This window comes from Amblyraja radiata, chromosome 41 (assembly GCF_010909765.2).
Source record: "Amblyraja radiata isolate CabotCenter1 chromosome 41, sAmbRad1.1.pri, whole genome shotgun sequence".
Classification (NCBI taxonomy): Eukaryota; Metazoa; Chordata; class Chondrichthyes; order Rajiformes; family Rajidae; genus Amblyraja; species Amblyraja radiata.
The window spans coordinates 9,217,858-9,236,743 of record NC_045996.1 but is presented as its reverse complement, the minus strand read 5'-3'; the positions used below and the strand labels follow the sequence as shown (position 1 = coordinate 9,236,743).

Here is an 18,886-nt window from a genome sequence, read left to right as displayed (position 1 = left end):
CATTTCTTATCAGTGGGATGTGTTTGACCATAGCAAACTGCAAATGCTTAAACATGGAGTATTTCCTGTCTGAAGAAGGGTCCCGACCCGAAACCTTACCTATCCATGTCCACCAGAGATGATGCCTGACCCGCTGAGTTACCCCGGCACTTTGTAGTGTCTTATTTTGTAAACATGCACCATGAACAAAGTTCCATCTTTCTACATTTTGACTGCTCCACTGCTTAATCTCCTCACGGTATGCCTACTTTACAGAAGTTCTCCACCTCACTCCAACGTGAACTCTGTGAGACCCTCTCTCACTGCCTCCTCTCTGTGATTCCTGCTGCTCCCCTGCTCTACGACCATGTTCCAACCTGGACTCACTACCACAGCCACGCGTATTTCCGCAACACATCTTGTGTCACGGGGCTTGGTTCCATCCCACACAGTTTGGGCCCAACCAAGCTTTCAGGCATCTACACTCAATCGACCACTTCTCACAACAAGCAGTCTGAAGAAGGGGTGCCGACCGAAAACATCATCTGTTCATGTTCTCCAGGGAGTTACTCCTGCACTTTGTATCTTTTTTTTTGTAAACCCGCATCTGCAGTTCCGTGCTTCTACGTGGATTATTACAAATTTACCGGATCCAGATGAGAACTAAAATCACCACGGCCCTGAAGGCTAGGATCCATGAGCTGGGTTAGTAGATAGACACAAAATGCTGGAGTAACTCAGCGGGACAGGCAGCATCTCTGGAGCGAAGGAATGGGTGATGTTTCGGGTTGAGACCCTTCTTCATTCTATCCAGGCCTTTCACTATTCGGAAAGTTTCAATGAGTTTCCCCTCTCATCCAACAGTCTCCAGCGTCCCCTGTTCTTTTGCTTATTTGGTTCAGTCGCCTGCGATCTTTGGCATCAGCTCGGAAAGTTTGGGGCCGGTCCAACATTGCAACACATTCCACATCTGCAACCACTCAGGAACGTGCCCAAGGGTGAGATGTACTCAGCACATGCTGTAGGCAAATCCAGAAAACTGCAAGTCACAGCATTGCTATTTCAACTGCAGACTTCACTCACTAGCAATTCCGGTATGTCCAAAACAACAACAGTCCACAGCTCAGTAATCAGAGTGAACCAGGAAATAAGGGTGTGCAGTGGACACCATTGTTTCACATGTGCGGTGCTCACCATGAGTCATAGTGAAGGTGGATAAAATGCAGGAGAAACTCAGCGGGTGAGGCAGCATCTATGGAGATAAGGAATAGGTGACGTTTCGGGTCGAGACCTGGAAGGGTCTCGTCCCGAAACATCACCTATTCCTTCGCTCCATAGATGCTTCCGCGTCTCGACCTGAAACGTCACCTATTCCTTCGCTACATAGATGCTGCCTCACCCGCTGAGTTTCTCCAGCATTTTTGTCTACCTTCGATTTTTCCAGCATCTGCAGTTCTTTCTTAAACACTAGTCAGAGTGAGTACTGTTTGCCATTAATTAGGTGGGTGGCATTACACACTATCAATTGGGTGTAATAGAAACATAGGTGCAGGAGTAGGCCATTCGGCCCTTCGAGCCTGCACCGCCATTCAATATGATCATGGCTGATCATCCAACTCAGTATCCTGTACCTGCCTTCTCTCCATACCCCCTGATCCCTTTTGCCACAAGGGCCACATCTAACTCCCTCTTAAATATAGCCAATGAACAGGCCTCAACTACTTTCTGTGGCAGAGAGTTCCAGAGATTCACCACTCTGTGTGAAAAATGTTTTTCTCATCTCGGTCCTAAAGGATTTCCCCCTTGTCCTTAAACTGTGACCCCTTGTCCTGGACTTCCCCAACATTGGGAACAATCTTCCCGCATCTAGCCTGTCCAACCCCTTAAGAATTGTGTACGTTTCTATAAGATCCCCCCTCAATCTTCTAAATTCTAGCGAGTACAAGCCGAGTCTAGCCGTAATATATCAATGAGGTATGTAACACTGCTCACCATAAATTGGGTGTGTAACATTTCTGACTCGTGTGTGACACTACACACTATCAATCAGATGCTTAACATTGCTCACTTTTACTCTACGCACTATTAATCAGATGTGTTGCATTGCTCACTGTTAAGCAGGTGTGTAACATTGCTCACTATTAATCAGGTGTGTGATACTGCTCACTATTAATCAGCTCACCATTAATCAGGTGTGCAACATTGCTCACTGTTAAGCAGGTGTGTGACATTGATCACTATTACTCGGTGTCACCCTCATTACGAGTAAACAACATATTTGATCGATGGTGAGTAAAGAATCTGCTGTCTAATTGTGAGTAATCTGTACTGGATTGATGGAACATTAACCAATGCCGTATAAATGGTGATCTGTGAGGCCCCCTCCGGAATGTTTCCGGCATGGTGGCGCAGTGGTAGAGTTGCTGCCTCACAGCGCCAGACACCCAGGTTCGATCCTGACCACGGGTGCTGTCTGTACGGAGTTTTTGTATGTTCTCCCTGTAACCTGCGTGGGTTTTCTCCGGGAGCTCCGATTTTCCTCCCACACTCCAAAAACCCGCAGGTTTGTAGGTTAATTGGCTTGCTAAAATGGTAAATTGTCTCTAGTGTGTGTAGGATAGTGTTAAAGGCACAGGGATTGCTGGTTGGCGTTGACTCGGTGGGCCGAATGGCCTGTTTCTACGCTGTATCTTTAAACTAAAAAAGCTGAGTCCAGATGGCAATTTCTACAGCATTCTACTCTCAGCTCATTGCTTTTGCTTCTCTTCACTGCAGACGTATCCAAATACAAGGCAGAGTCCGGAGCTCAAAAATCACAATTTTAGCTCTCTGCTAATCAATGACCAACCACTCACAGTCATCACAAGCTGGTTATTGATCTGTTCATCCGAGAGATGCATTGTTCAGTATTAATCACCGACGTTAATCAAATCTGTTGCCCGCTCATCATTAATCAAGCTGCCCTTTTACACATGTGATCTGGATATCTCTGGCAAAGTCAGCATTTGTTGCCTTCTATAATGGCCTGTGAGAGGATGGGGGTGAGCTGCCTTCTTGAACTGCTGCAGCACAAGTTATATGTAGGAGTAGAATTAGGCCTGTTGCCCTGCGAGTCTACTCCGCCATTCAATCATGGCTGATCTCTGCCTCCTAATCCCATTTTCCTGCCATCTCCCCAGAACCACATAAGTCCATCTGGTGAAGATGATCCCACAATGTTGTTGGGGAAGAGGTTCCCAGATCTAGATCTGGTGACAATAAAGGACTGATACATTTCCAGTTCAGAGTATGTGACTTGCAGTACTTAATATTAAATCCTACCCTCACCTTTCCCCTCCCCTACAATCTTGATTCCCCTACAATCAGTCTGAAGAAGGGCCCCGATCTGCAACATCACCTATCTGTCCCCTCCAGAGATGTTGCCAGGCCCGCCTAGCTGCTCCAGCACTCTGTGTGTAGTTTGGTGTAAACCAGCATCTTTTATGCATGATTGCAGCATCTACAATTCCTCATGTCCCCATTAAATTCAGATAACCCGATTTCTCTGGTTGTACAAGTCATCCGTTTGTTGTAGACACAACATGCTGGAGTAACTCAGCGGGGGAGGCAGCATCTCTGGAGAACATGGATAAGTGACGTTTTGGATCGGGGCCCTTTTTCATCCATTTGTGATATTGGCTCAGCTTGTTTATCTCTCCCCACCCCCAATGCCCCACTTTTTTAAATCTCAGGGAGTGGAGAACATGCCCACTCTGACCAGCCGGGCATGTCTTCCTGCTCTATGTTTCGCAACTCCTGCATTCTTTAGTCCAGGCTCTGACTGCTCCCATCCTTTCATTGACCACATAACCTTGTTTTAAGCTTATCCTCATGGTCACTTTTTTTTTTTTAATTGTTTTCCCTTATGGCAAAGATTCGCCCTCCCCAAAGCTTCATGAATTACTTTTCTCCCCTTCTCAGTTTTGTCAAAGAGTCTGTACGGAGCTTTTACATTCTCCATGTGACCACGTGGGTTTCCTCCGGCAGTTCCGGTTTCCTCCCAGATTCCAAAGACGTACAGGTTTGTAGGTTAATTGACTTTTTAATAAAATTGTCCCCAGCGTGCAAGATACTGCTAGGGTACAGGGTCATCGCTGATGGGAGTGGATTCTGGGCTGAAGGGCGTTTCCACTCTGTAAAGTCTAAGTCTTTGAGCTGAAACATCAATTGTTTCCCTGTTTCTCTTCCCACTGATGCAAACTGATCTGCCCAGTCTTTCTAGCATTTCCTGTTTTTATTTGGAGTTACAAATTGCATCTATTTAAAAAAATATATTTTCTGTTTTGTATGTGCCACGTACTTAAACTCCCTCCACCCAATATAATAACAAAGAACTGTAGATGTTTGTTTATACCAAATATAGACACAAGGTGCTGGAGTAACCTAATGGATCAGGCAGCTCTCTGGAGAACATGGGTAGGTTTTGGGTCAGGACCCTTCTTCAGACTGATTGCAGTGAGAGGAAGAAGGCTGGAAGAGAGGTGGTTGTAGGGAAAATCCTGCCAAGTGATTCCTGGAGGGTCTGAGGAAGAATTCTGACCCAAAATGTCACCTATTCAATCGGCCCGAGGTGCTGTTCCTCCAGTTTGGTTGTGGCCTCACTGACCATGGAGGAAGCCCAGGATAGAAAGGTCAGATTGGGGATAGATACAAAGTGCTGGGGTAACTCAGCAGGTCAGGCATTATCTCTGGAGATAAAAAGATGGGTGACGTTTCAGGTCAGGACCCTTCATACCTTCCAGAATGGGAATGGGAAGGAGTTAAAATGGTTAGCAATCGGGAGATCCAGGGTGACCAAGCGCAAGTGTTTGACGAAACAGCCTAGTCTACACTTGGATAGACACAAAATGCTGGAGTAACTCAGTGGGACAGGCAGCATCACTGGAGAGGAGGAATGGGTGACGGTCCGGGTCGAGACACTTCTTCAGAAAGAGTCTGAAGGGTCTCGACCTGAAACGTCACCCATTCCTTCTCTCTAGTGATGCTGCCTGTCCCACTGAGTTACTCCAGCATTTTGTGTCTATCTACAATTTAAACCAGCATCTGCAGTTCTTTCCTACTTTGTGAGTATATGCTTGGTCTTGTTGATGAACATTGTGGCAGGAGCCACAGAAGGCTATGGAGGTCAAGTCAGTGGGTATATTTAAGGCAGAAATAGATTCTTGATTAGTACAGGTATCAGGGATTACGGGGAGAAGGCAGTAGAATGAAGGCATGATTGAATGGTGGAGTAGACTTGATGGGCCGAATGGCCTAATCCTGCTCCTGTCTCTTATGAGCCAGGGATTGTGCTGGGATGGATGGAGTGAGGGGAGTATTGTCTACAGGAGAGGAAGGTGATATTGAGAACAAGAATAGTATTTAGTCAATTCAGGCTGCAGAAATAGAGTTGGGTGTGCATGCGAATCCATCCCCCATGCCAGACGTAGTGGAAAGCGAGAATATTTCTTGTGCAATCACACAGTAAAATTAACTCAAAACATATTTACTGAAACCAGTCATCGCACTCCAGGCCTGGGCGAGGAGTCAGCTGGGAAAACGGAAGTAAGCTGATTCACATCATTAAAATGGTGAACTAAAACTCTGATGAATCACACCACGATGAGCTGATAACAACTGCATATTGCACCACTTAGAGAATAGAGTAAAAAAAAAAAAAAAATAGGCAATCTGGAAAGGGTGCAAAGAATTACATGGATGTTGCCGGGACTGAGCTCTATAAGGTGAGAAGGCTAGGACTCTATTCCTTGGAGTGCAGGAGGATGAGGGGTGATCTTATAGAGGTGTATAAAATCATGAGGGGAATAGAATGAATGCAACAATCTTCTTGCATCTAGGGGTTGGACAGGCTAGATGCAGGAAGATTGTTCCCAATGTTGGGGAAGTCCAGAACAAGGGGTCACAGTTTAAGGATAAGGGGGAAGTCTTTTAGGACCGAGATGAGAATTATTTTTTCCCCCACAGTGGTGAATCTGTGGATTTCTCTGCCACAGAAAGTAGTTGAGGTCAGTTCATTGGCTATATTTAAGGGAGTTAGATGTGGTTCTTGTGGCTAAAGGGATTAGTGGGTATGGAGGGAAGGCAGGTACAGGATACAGAGTTGGATGATCAGCCATGATCATATTGAATGGCGGTGTAGGCTCGAAGGGCCGAATGGCCTCATCCTGCACCTATTTTCTATGTTTTTATGAAGTCTTTTACCCAGAGTAGGGGAATCAAAAACACTGTTTAAGGCAAGGGGGACAGGATTCAATATGAACAAGGGGCAACATTTTCCACTCAGATTGCGATGGGTGTGGAATGAGCTGCCAGAGGAGGTAGTTGAGGCAGATACTATAATGATATGTAAAAGACACTTGTTTAAGAAAGAACTGCAGATGCTGGAAAAATCAAAGGTAGACAAAAATGCTGGAGAAACTCAGCGGGTGAGGAGGCATCTATAGAGCGGGTGAGGCAGCATCTTCCTTTGCTCCATAGATGCTGCCTCACCCACTGAGTTTCTCCAGCATTTTTGTCTACCTATAATAGATACTTGTACAGTTACATGGATAGGAAAGGTTTTGGAGGGAGATGGGGCATCTTTATCGATCTGAACATTGGACCAAAGGCCGTTTCTGTGTGGAAAATAACTTGCGAGTCCAACTGCTAAACATGTGGCACACAAACGTTCCATGATTGCACCTCTGCACTGACGACATGTGGATTTACAGCTTAAGTATTAGGCTCTGCATCAGAGTTCAGCAGAAACTAATGTTGCCCCTAGTCCACCGACAATCCCTGAAGATCAAGGATGAATTACTTTCACTATGATCCTGTGGGTTTTGAGGTGGCTGATGCACGAACCAAACACTCCACAGAGCAGACTGGGAGCGTTTCATGTGTGTCCTTTAACACAGGAAACCAAGGTACCGGTAATTCTTATCTACTTTAAGGTGGGAGTAGAAAGATTTGTTAACCTGAAGGGCAACTACTTTCCCCAGAGAGTGGTATGTATATGAAACAAACTGTGAGAGGATGCAGTTGAGACAAGTAAAATAACATTTAAGAGTTTTTTTTGGACACCTGGATGTGTAGGGAATAGGGGGATATGGATCACACACACAGACTGAGGTGATTTGTTTGACTTGGCATTATTGTGGCCGGTTCCTGTTCATTTTTAAAAAGGCATTTGGACAGGTACATGGATTGGAAAGATTGAGGAGGATATGGGCCAAACTCAGGCTAATGGGACAAGTATAGAATATCTTGGTCAGCACGGATTAGTTGGGCTGCGGGACCCATTTCCTTGGCGTATGATTTTATTTGGACTATTTTAAAGGGGCTCCCTTAAGTGAAGGTTTTAGCAAGGGATTTCAGTTCCATATGTTGTACGCTCAGGAACAGCTTCTTTCCCTTCAATCAGACTCGAGAATGGTCCTTTAAGCTGGGATACAGTCCTGGCCTTTCAGCCCATCTTTGTAGACATTAGACTTAGTCTGGACCCATTACCCTCCAACGCTGAGACTATTCCTCTCCCTCAGATACTTTATGACACACCAGGTTCCTCCAACAAACTATTTGTCACCATCTCAGATGAAGGCTTTGATCACACCCTCAAATCTTTTCCTGGCTGCATAGTCATCTCTTCTCATGACAGGTTGGAATAGATTGTTGATTTCAACATCACAACAGGCTGGCCTGTCAAACGCAGCATAAATTGGGCCTCAAGAGGAAGGTGGAAGAGCTGGGCTGGGCAGGTTGCCTTGGTTTGTTAATCCACAGAATCGAGCACTTTCGCCACTTAATTTCAAAGCCAGCACCAGGTTAAAGTGCAATAACCCACTGTATAGTACAATGACTTAAAAACAGGTTTGCATGAGGTAATGCCAGGTATTATGTACCTTCCAGTTACTAATTAACAACAGCAACCAAACAAGAGTAATGTAGCCAACACAGAACTATCTCAACACGCATCTGCAACTCATGACATTGACTAGTCTGTGATACTGGTGCAAACATCAAATATTCTAAACCAGAGGGCAGATTTTTTAATTAGAAGTTTATTTCACTTCAAAATGAAATCAGTTATAAGGCACTGGATAGCATTATAATCGATACATTCAGAATGTTTTTAAAAAGATCATAAATTATCTAAAAATATAGTACTTTATCATTAAATATACAAAACATTCCAAAATCTTCAATAAATAATTTAAATATAATCTATTGTGCATTAGACAGCTTAGAAAAGGTTTGTACAAATACTTGGTACAATAGGTTAATGCGTTGTATGTAGGTACCCGATTACCAACAATGCTGGCAAGGCGCAATCCCTGGCAATGGGCATTCCCTTCCTCTGCTACATCAGGATGTATGCTCCCACCATCCATAGATACCCTCCTCCCACCTCTGTACACAAGGGCTACAGGGTGAGGGAGCACAGAGCCAACCAGACACCCCTCCCAGTCAGACAGACAGGGGGACAAATACCGACACCCCAGTCACACATACACCTTGGGGTGAAACTCAAGAGACATACCCCCCCCCCAAGCACACATACACAAGGGGTGCCACATACAACTTGGGGCACAGGCAAGGAATGCCCCTAGTCCATCAGCGACACATACTCCCAGGCAGAAGCAACACCCCAGGGTAACACACACACGGGCAAGTTTGATACTGGACACACCCCTGGTCTCTCATGTACTTGGGGTGGTAACACACACATTCCCAAGTCACAGGCAAACCAAAACAATTAACATTCTCTCAATGGGAAAGATACCACCGCCCCTTGCCCCCTTTAGTCTTTCACACCAGGGTACAACAGCACCCACAAACCCGGAGTGGAGGGTGACACCCTTGGGGAGACGGCACCCAGCCACAGACACAGCTTGGGTGAGGCAACTTCCCTTCTCCACCTCCACCCCCCTCCCCTCCCTTAGTCCGACACAGAGATCCGGCTGAAGATGGGCAGCCGCCGGCCCTGCTCGAAGACGGGCGACTCGGAGCCGCTGCTGCTGGTGTCGTCCTGGTCGGAGAGCGAGTCTGCGGACGGGCTCCTGCCGGCCATGGGCAAGCCGGGCGCCCGCTGGAGCTGCTGGTGTTGCCGCTGGTGTTGGTGATGGTGGTGGTGCTGGCGGCAGCAGCAACTTCCTCCTCCTCCCTTGCCCACACCCAAGCCCAGAGTCCGGGCCAGCTCCAACTCCAGGTCAGGACTGAAGGCTGCCCGCAGCGCGGCCCAGTCTAGCGCAGGGCCGGGGGAGGCCGAGCCCAGGCTGGCGCTCTGGCGCAGGCGAGGTCGGGGCCCCCTCTCCTCCTCGGGGTTGTGGATGAAGTGGCAGCGGGTGCCATAGGGGCAGAAGCCCGTGGTGTGGAAGGTGCGGCACGGCTCAGTCTTGTACTTGGGGTGGCGGCTGAGGGAGCGCAGCTCGGACAGACCATGGGCGAACTGGCACTTGTCCCCATAGCGGCAGAAGCTGCTCTCCTGGAAGGGGCGGCACAGCTCGGTCTTGTAGCGGGCCGACGGCGTGGGAGAGGGCGGCATCAGCAGCGACACACCCCGCCTCTCCTCCTCCTCTTCCTCCTCCTGCTCCTGCCCCCACTCCACGTCGCCCAGCCCCGGCTCCCGGAACCCCAGCCCCAGTCCCAGCCCCGGCGGGCCCCGGCAACCCGGCAGCGGCAGCTGGCTGGTGGAGTAGCGGCGGGAGGTGGCGGGCAGCGGCGAACCCACCACCCGGCTCTCGGGGCCAGACTTCCAGGCGGAGAAATCGTCGGGATCCAAGAAGCTCAACTGCGGGGAGAGAAGAGAGAGTCAGTCGGTGTGGGAGGGCGGAGGCCCGCGGCGGCGCGCTTTACTCGGGAGCGCGCACCCGCACTCTTGCATTTACCCCACAAAGCGCGCTCCCGCCCCTTCCATTCAACTCAACCCCCCCCGGGAGTGTGCACGACCCCCCCTGCCCGTGCATTTAGCCGACCCCCGGGAGCGCGCACTAGTATTTACCCCACAAAGCGCGCTCCCGCCCCTTGCATTCAGTCCAAATCGGGAGCTCGCACTTGCATTCAACTCACCCCCCCCTCCGGGAGCGCGCACCACCCCACACTGTCCGTGCATTTAGCCGACCACCGGGAGCGCGCACTAGCATTTACCCCACAAAGCGCGCTCCCGCCCCTTCCATTCAACCCCCCCCGTCCAGGAGCGCGCACCACCCCACAGTCCGTGCATTTAGCCGACCCCCCGGGAGCGCGCACTCGCTTTTAGCCCACGAAGCGCGCTCCCGCCCCTCCCCACCCACCCGGGCATTCACGTCCACCCCCGGGAGCGCGCCTTCCCACCCCGGCCCCTGCATTCATTCACCCGTCCGGGAATTGCGCGCTCCCGCTGCTGTCAGTCGTGTCCCCCCCCTCCTCGGCGACACGAATGCTCGTGCACTCACCCCCCCGGAGCGCGCACCTTCTTCCCCCGACCACGCAAACACAACCGGCCCGGGGGCGCGCCTGCTCCTCTCCCCGCGCGTTCACACACAAACGCCCAGGGAACTGGGATCACGCGTTGACCCGTCAGCACCCGGGCATCGTGCCCGCGCAAACCCCCACACCCCTGGAGCGCGCGCTACACGTGCCCGCGCAAACCCCGGCAGTGCGCTCCCCTTAATCACGCCGAGTAAACCCCATCGGGAGCGCGCCTGCCTTGCCCACAAACCCCATCGGGAGCGCGCATCCATCCCACCCCCACGGGAGCGCGCATCCCCACCCCGGCTCCAACGCCCGTCGATCGGAGTCGCTGCGCTGCACCCAGTCCTCTCTCGCTCCCTCACCTCAGACACCAGCTCGCACAGCTCCCTGAAGTCCGACATTATTGTTGTTGCTGCAGCAGCGCGTGTATGTGTTTCTCTGTCCGCTCCAGCCGCGTTCTGCCGCCTAGCGCCGCCGCACAGCCTTATATAGTCACGGGGGCGGGGCCAACGGGCAGCGTCATCGTCGGGGGCGGGGCCTCGACTGGCCTGTGATGTAATGGGTGAATCACCCGCGGGGGGCGGGGCCAGGCGGCGGGGAGTCCCCGAACCGGACATTGTATCTGTCACTGGATCTATCTCTGGCTCTGGCTATGTCTCTGGCTCTGGCTATGTCTCTGGCTCTGGTTATGTCACTGGATCTATCTCTGGCTCTGGCTATGTCTCTGGATCTACCTCTGACTCTGGCTATGTCACTGGCTCTGGCTATGTCTCTGGCTATGTCATTGGCTCTATCTCTGGCTCTGGATATGTCTCTGGCCCTGGCTATGTCACTGGCTATCTCTGGCTCTGGCTATGTCTCTGGATCTACCTCTGGCTCTGGCTATGTCACTGGCTCTGGCTATGTCTCTGGCTATGTCATTGGCTCTATCTCTGGCTCTGGATATGTCTCTGGCCCTGGCTATGTCACTGGCTATCTCTGGCTCTGGCTATGTCTCTGGCTCTGGCTATGTCACTGGCTCTGGCTATGTCTCTGGCTATGTCATTGGCTCTATCTCTGGCTCTGGATATGTCTCTGGCCCTGGCTATGTCACTGACTCTCTCTGGCTCTGGCTATGTCACTGGATCTATCTCTGGCTCTGGCTATGTCTCTGGATCTACCTCTGGCTCTGGCTATGTCACTGGCTCTGGCTATGTCTCTGGCTATGTCATTGGCTCTATCTCTGGCTCTGGATATGTCTCTGGCCCTGGCTATGTCACTGGCTATCTCTGGCTCTGGCTATGTCTCTGGATCTACCTCTGGCTCTGGCTATGTCACTGGCTCTGGCTATGTCTCTGGCTATGTCATTGGCTCTATCTCTGGCTCTGGATATGTCTCTGGCCCTGGCTATGTCACTGGCTATCTCTGGCTCTGGCTATGTCTCTGGCTCTGGCTATGTCACTGGCTCTGGCTATGTCTCTGGCTATGTCATTGGCTCTATCTCTGGCTCTGGATATGTCTCTGGCCCTGGCTATGTCACTGACTCTCTCTGGCTCTGGCTATGTCATTGGCTCTGGCTATGTCACTGGCTCTATCTCTGGCTATGTCACAGCCTCTGTACCTGTCACTGGCTGTCTCTGTCTTTATCTATGTTATTGGCTGTCAGTGTCCATGTCTGTGTCTCTTTCACTCTCTAGAATTCTCACTGACTGTCTCTGGGTCTAGCTCTGTCTATCACCCGGCCCTGTCGCCCAACACTTGTTTTCCATCTCTCTCACCATCTCAACTGCTTCACTCTCTCAGCTTGTCCCTGTATCTCTCGCCATATTTCTCTCTCCCCCATGCTCGGTTCTCTCTCTCTCTCTCTCCCTCTCTATCTGCCTTTCTCTGTATATTTCACTATCTTTATCTCTCTGCTTCACTCTCAATTTGTCTCAACGCTCTCTCTCTCTCTCTCTCTCACTTAGCATGCCTGTCTTTCTCTGTGCGTGTCGCAGTTTCTCACATAGAGTCCAAGACTCATACAGCACTGAAACAGGTCCTTTGGCCCAACGCCCATGACGACCAAGATGCCCCATCTATCCTAATCCCACCTGGTCTCATTTGCCCCATATCCCTCTAAACCTTTCCTATCTATTGTATGTACTTGTCAAAATGTGTTTTAAATGTTGTTATTGTACATGCCTCAACTATCTCTTCCGGCAGCTCATTCCATACACCTGCCACCCTCTGCGAGAAAAAGATGAACCTCAGGATCCTATTAAATCTTTTCCCTCTCACTTTAAACTTATGGCCTCTGTTTTTCTTATTCTCCAGCGCTGGGTAAAATCTGTTCACCCTATATATTCCCCTCGTGATTTTATGCACCTCTATAAGATCACCCCTCATTCTCATGTGCTCCAAAGAATATAGTCCAAGCCTGTCAAAACTTTCCCTGTCTCTCATGTGTCAGTGTCTGTGTGCGCCAGTGTTCACCTGTCTGTATGTGTCTGTGTGTGTGTGTCAATGTGCGCATGCCTGTGTGTTGTATGTGTGTGTACAGTGGCGGACTGGTCAGCTTGCCCGATGACAAGTGGGCCCCTGATGAAGTGGGCCCCCTATATCAAGTGGGCCCCTGATGAAGTGGGCCCCCTTTGTCTCCTGGCAACCAATATTTTTAGACCCAGTCCGCCACTGTGTATGTCTGTGAGTGTGTGTGTCTGTGAGTGTGTGTGTGTGAATGTGCCTGAGTGTGTGTGTGAGTGTGTCTGTGCCAATGTGCGCATGCCTGTGTGTTGTGCATGTGTGTCTGTGAGTGTGAATGTGTTTCTGTGTGTGTGTCTGTGAGTGTGTGAATGTGTGTGAGTGTGTGAATGTGTGTGTGTGTGTGTGTGTGAGTGTGTGTGTGTGTGTGTCTGTGAGTGTGTGTGTCTGTGAGTGTGTGAATGTGTGTGTGAGTGTGTGAATGTGTGTGAGTGCGTCTGTGTGTCCTTATGTGGTACACTTGTGTTGAGGTCTCCCCGTCTTCTCCCTCCCCGGGGCCGCGCAGTCTCTCACAATCCGCTCTCCCAGCGAGCCCCATCCCAGTGAAACTCTCGGGCAGACCACCCCGTTCACCTGTGACCCTCCCCGATATGGCCATTCTTGAGCCACAGCCGCGAAGCCAGAAGGAAACCGCACACTCTTACGAACTTGCCATGATTCATCGGATAACAATCTTGCGTCAGCGTTCAGTTTGCACTTTGGTGGTTCGACACTCAGCCCAACACATCACTGGGTCCCGGCCAGTGTTTATCTTTACATCAATCTCACAAAAATAAAAAGACTATTTCTGCACATTCTTGCCAGCTGCGGACGGACGTAACAGAGAGAGAAAGAGAGGGGGGGGGAGAGGGGGGGAGGGGGACAGAGAGACAGAGAGGGGGAGAGAGAGAGGAATGGGAGAGAAGGAGGGAGGGGAGAAGAGAGAGGGAGGGGGGCAGATGGATTGAGTGGAGAGGGAAAGAGTGAGAGAGAGACAGAGAGGAAGGTGTGGGGGAGAGACAGAGAGAGACGAAGAGAGCAATTAAGAACACAAAGTGCTGGAGTAACTCAGCAGGTCAGGCAGCATCCTTGGAGAACATGGATAGATGACGTTTCGGGTCGAGACCTTTTCTCAGCCTGCAGTAAAGCACATTCCTATTGAGAATTGCCTACATACTAAACTCAGGAGCCTTGGTACCTGTGTGAAACGAGGCACATGTGCACGGAATACTTCTTCACCGTCTCAAGACATTTTAATTTTAAAATGTTCATTCTTGAATTGGTGATCAAAAATGCCCAAAAATCAACCTGCCGGAGGAGCTAGAGACAGGAGGAACTGCAGGTGCTGTAATCTTAAGCAAAACACAAAGTGGTGGAGGAACTCAGCCGGTCAGGCAGCATCTATGGAGGGAAATTCCAGTGGAATTCTCTGCCTCAGAGGGCGGTGGAGGCAGGTTCTCTGGATGTTTTCAAGAGAGAGCTAGATAGGGCTTAAAGATAGCGGAGTCAGGGGATATTGGGAGAAGGCAGGAACGGGGTACTGATTGGGGATGATCAGCCATGATCACATTGAATGGCGGTGCTGGCTCGATGGGCCGAATGGCCTACTCCTGCACCTATTGTCTATTGAAAATGACAGATGGTGTTTCGGGTTGGGACTGATTGGTCTTTGTGTTCATTTCCCTCCACAGATGCTGCCTGACTGGCTGAGTTCCTCCAGCACTTTGTATATTTTTCTCAAGATGCCAGCACCTGCAGTTCCTCTTGTCTCCAGTTGCTTAAGCAGGTTTTTTTTGTGAACTTTCTTGATCACCAATTGAAGAATTACCTTTATGTTTACGCTCAGGCTCCAGAGTTTAGTGTACAGGGAAACAAGGTGGCGCAGCGGTAGAGTTGCTGCCTCACAGCGCCAGAGACCCGGGTTCGATCCTGACCACGGGTGCTGTCTGCACGGAGTTTGTACGTTCTCCCCGTGACCTGCGTGGGTTTTCTCCGGGTGCTCCGGTTTCCTCCCACACTCCAAAGACGTACAGGTTTGTAGGTTAATTGGCTTGGTAAAAATTGTAAATTGTCCCAAATGTGTGTAGGTTAGTGTTAATGTGCAGGGATTGCTGGTTCGGCACGGTCGTCACCCATTCCTTCTCTCCAGTAATCCCCGCTGAGTTACTCCAGCAATTTGTGTCTATCTTCGGTTTAAACCTGCGCTGTGTCTCCAAACTAAACTAAACTAAAGTGCTGGAGTAACTGATCAGGCCAGGTCAGGCAGCATCTCTGGAGAACATGGAGAGGTGACGACAGGAATTTGAAGTTCAAACGCGTCCCAAGCGCTGACAGGCAGCGGGACAGCCGGCTGTGTTGTGTCTGGTTGCAGCCTGGGGTGTATAAGCGAACTGCCTCCCCTCCCCTCTCTTCCTCTCCCCACCCCTCTCGTCTCCTCCTCTTCCCTCCCCTCTCCTCCCCTCCCCTCTCCGCTCCTCATCTCTCCTCTCCTCTCCCCCCCCTTTCCTCCTCTCCTCTGCTCCCCTCCCCCATCCTCCCCTTCCACCTCCTCTCCCCTTCTTCCCTCCTCCCCTCCCCTCTCCACTCCTCATCTCTCCTCTCCTCTCCTCCCCCTTTCCTCCTCTCCTCTGCTCCCCTCCCCGCCTCCTCCCCTTCACCTGCCTCGCCTCTTCTTACCCTCCTCCCCTCCCCTCATCCACTCCTCATCTCTCCTGCTCCCCTCTCCTCCCCTTTCCTCTCTCCTCTGCTCTCCTCCGCCCTCCTCCCCTCTGCCAACCTCCTCTCCTCTTCTTCCCTCCTCCCCTCCCCTCTCCACTCCTCATCTCTCCTCCTCTCCTCTCCCCTCTCCTCCCCCTTTCCTCCTCTCCTCTGCTCCCCTCTCCTCCCCTGCCACCTCCTATCCGCTTCTTCCCTCCTCCCCTCCCCTCCCCTCTCCGCTCCCCTCCCCTCCTCTCCCCTCTACTCCCCTCCCTCCCCACTCCTCCCCTCCCCTCTACTCCCCTCCTCTCCTCTCCCCTCTCTGCCAATCGCCAGCTCTGTGTCCCTTCTCCATTGACTCCAGTGTGGAGGTGCGGCCGCGCTCAAAGCTTGCCTCTGTGCGCTGTTGACTTTGGCCGTTTCCTGCCGCATCCCACGGCATTCACACAGCTCACATGTTAGCTCATGCAACAGAGAGGCAACTGTGCGAGAGAACCGAGGCGGAGCTGGGGAGGGAGGGGGGGGGGGGGGGGGGGAGTAGGAAAACACATCCACTGCCGCCTTGCAAATGCATTTGGATAAGTAAGAGGAGAGATGACACAAGGAACTGCAGAGGCTGGAACCTTGAGCAATACACAAAGTGCTGGAGGAAAACTCCAGGAAATATCAACGGATATATTTAAGGCAGAGATAAATAGATTCTTGATTAGTCCGGGTGTCGGGGATAATGGGGAGAAGGCAGGAGAATGGGGTTAGGAGGGTAAGATAGATCAGCCATGATTGACTGGTGGAGTAAACTTGATGGGCCGAATGGCCAAATTCACCTCCTATCACTTATGATCTTTTGATCTTATGAAAGGGAAATGAGAGATGTAGCTGGTGATCAGAGAGATATAGAACGAAAAAATGAAAGATATGCAAAAAAAGTAATGGTGATCGAGGAAAGGTTGAGCCCACAATGGTTCATTGTTGGCTGTGGGCTGTGATGGACAGTTTTGTATTCTATGAACTATGTTCAATGCTATAAAAATGCAAACCTTCCTGTTCCTTTCACTCATTTTCTTTGCATCACCTTCCTTAAAGCTGGTAATCGAGTTGTGTCTAAAGAAGGGTTTCGTCCCGAAACGTTGCCTATTTCCTTCGCTCCATAGATGCTGCTGCACCCGCTGAGTTTCTCCAGCACTTTTGTCCACCTTCGATTTTCCAGCATCTGCAGTTCCTTCTTAAACAGAGTTGATTGAGAGATGCTCTCCACAATTGCAGTCCCTGCTCTTGCATCTGATCACATCTGCTCTGACATTATTCCGCATACTTTTTTGAAAATCCAATAAAATGTTTCTGTGGTTTACTGTCATGGATATCATGTTCCAGGGAAGCAGCAGAACAATACCACTCACCTCATCCCACAAACTCCCCAGGGACTGACTCATCGTCGAAGCGGAAAATCTATATCCTAAATAAGTTAATCGGCCAAAGAACCCAGAGCAAAACGAGAGGAATGTATCTGTTCATTGTGTTACACTCTGGAATGCTCCACTTTAAAGTGCAGTCATAAGGTCACAAGTGATAGGAGCAGAATTAGCCCATTCGGCCCATCAAATCTACTCCGCCATTCAATCATGGTTGATCTATCTCCTCCTCCTAACCCCATTCTCCTGCCTTCTCCCCATCAGTTTAGTTTATTGTCACGTGTACCGATGTACAGTGAAACGCACTTTGTTGCGTGCTAACCAGTCAGCGGAAACCAGTGCATGAAAACCAGTATATGATTTCTCACAGAGAGTGGTGAGTCTGTGGAATTCTCTGCCTCAGAGGGCGATGGAGGCGGGTTCTCTGGATGCTTTCAAGAGAGAACTAGATAGGGCTATTAAAGATAGCGGAGTCAGGGGATATGGGGAGAAGGCAGGAACGGGGTACTGATTGGGGATGATCAGCCATTATCACATTGAATGGCGGTGCTGGCTCAAAGGGCCGAATGGCCTCCTCCTGCACCTATTGTCTACTGTCTATTACAACCAATCCATTTCCAGTGCATAGATACATGATAAGGGAATAACATTTAATGCAAGGTAAAGCCAGCAAAGTCTGGTCAAGGATAGTCCCATGGACATCAAAGAGGTAGATAATAGTTCAGTACTGCTCTCTGTTTGTGGTAGGATGATTCAGTTGCCTGTGTTTAAGAAGGAACTGCAGATGTTGGAAAATCGAAGGTACACAAAAATGCTGGAGAAACTCAGCGGGAGCAGCAGCATCTATGGAGCGAAGGAAATAGGCAACGTTTCAGGCCAAAACCCTTCTTCAGACTGAGTTCAGTTGCCTGATAACAGTTGGGAAGGAACTGTCCCTGAATAACCATAACCCCTGACATCTGGAGGACATGGACAGGCAACGTCTTGGGTCCCCCCCAGAGGAGATGGTTGAGGCAGGCATCATCACAATGTTTAAAAAACATTTGGACAGGTATATGGATAGGACGGGTTTAGAGGGTTATGGGCCAAACGCAGGCAGGTGGGACTAGTGTATATGGGGCATGTTGGCCGGTGTGGGCAAGTTGGGCCAAAGGGCCTGTTTCCACACTAGAATTCTATGACCATTCAGATTAAATTGTAGTGGGCGAGGGAGAGGGGGGGGGGGGGGGGGGGGGGTGACTGCTTCGTAACTCACATGCTTCCTTCTTTTGGTCTGAGACCTCAGCATTTATAATGTTTAAGAAGGAACTGCAGATACTGGAAAAAATCAAAGGTAGACAAACATGCTGGAGAGGCATGCTCAGTGGGTGAGGCGGTTTCTCCAACATTTTTGTCTACCTTCTGCATTTATAATTGTTCTTTTTCCAGAAGTGATCTATTATTGAACAGCAAATGAGCGCAATTTGAAAGATCATCGAGGAATGGGGAAACCTGATGAGCGCGTGATGATGCTATTAAAGTAAGTGACCACATCCATGATTATAAATAGACGCCCATCTCAAAACAATGATGCCTCGGTCACACCTTTATGAACTCTGGGTTCGGTCCCGGCTGGCCGATCTTGGCCAGATTTGGACATCTCACACACCAGGAAGGGTACGGGGAATGTGAGGACAAGATTCACTAACACTAGGTGTGAGGGTAACCAGAGACAGAGAAAGATTGACATTACCTTGAGGAAGGGTTTCGACCTGAAACTTTGCCTATTTCCTTCGCTCCATAGATGCTGCCTCACCCGCTGAGTTTCTCCAGCATTTTTGTCTATCTCCGAAAGATTGACATTGGTAGTT

The 18,886-nt window shown here is 50.1% G+C and overlaps 1 protein-coding gene across 1 annotated transcript; it reads right to left on the bottom strand.

The window, feature by feature from the left end:
• Nucleotides 1-8,039: 8,039 nt before the first annotated feature.
• On the bottom strand, nucleotides 8,040-11,066 carry LOC116967730 (mRNA decay activator protein ZFP36L1-like). The gene is made up of 2 exons (XM_033014338.1): nucleotides 10,812-11,066; nucleotides 8,040-9,787 (listed from the first exon to the last, which is right to left on the bottom strand). The coding sequence occupies exons 1-2, from the start codon at nucleotides 11,064-11,066 to the stop codon at nucleotides 8,936-8,938; spliced, it is 1,107 nt and encodes a 368-aa protein (XP_032870229.1). The 3' UTR covers nucleotides 8,040-8,935.
• Between the last annotated feature and the right edge of the window lie 7,820 nt (nucleotides 11,067-18,886).

Bases quoted from the DNA above. Each gene is read 5' to 3' on its own strand.
- LOC116967730 (XM_033014338.1), bottom strand. From the start codon at position 11,066: ATGTCCGGTTCGGGGACTCCCCGCCGCCTGGCCCCGCCCCCCGCGGGT. The intron at 9,788-10,811 runs GTGAGGGAGCGA...CTCTCCCCGCAG, and splicing joins TGTGCGAGCTGGTGTCTGAG to TTGAGCTTCTTGGATCCCGA.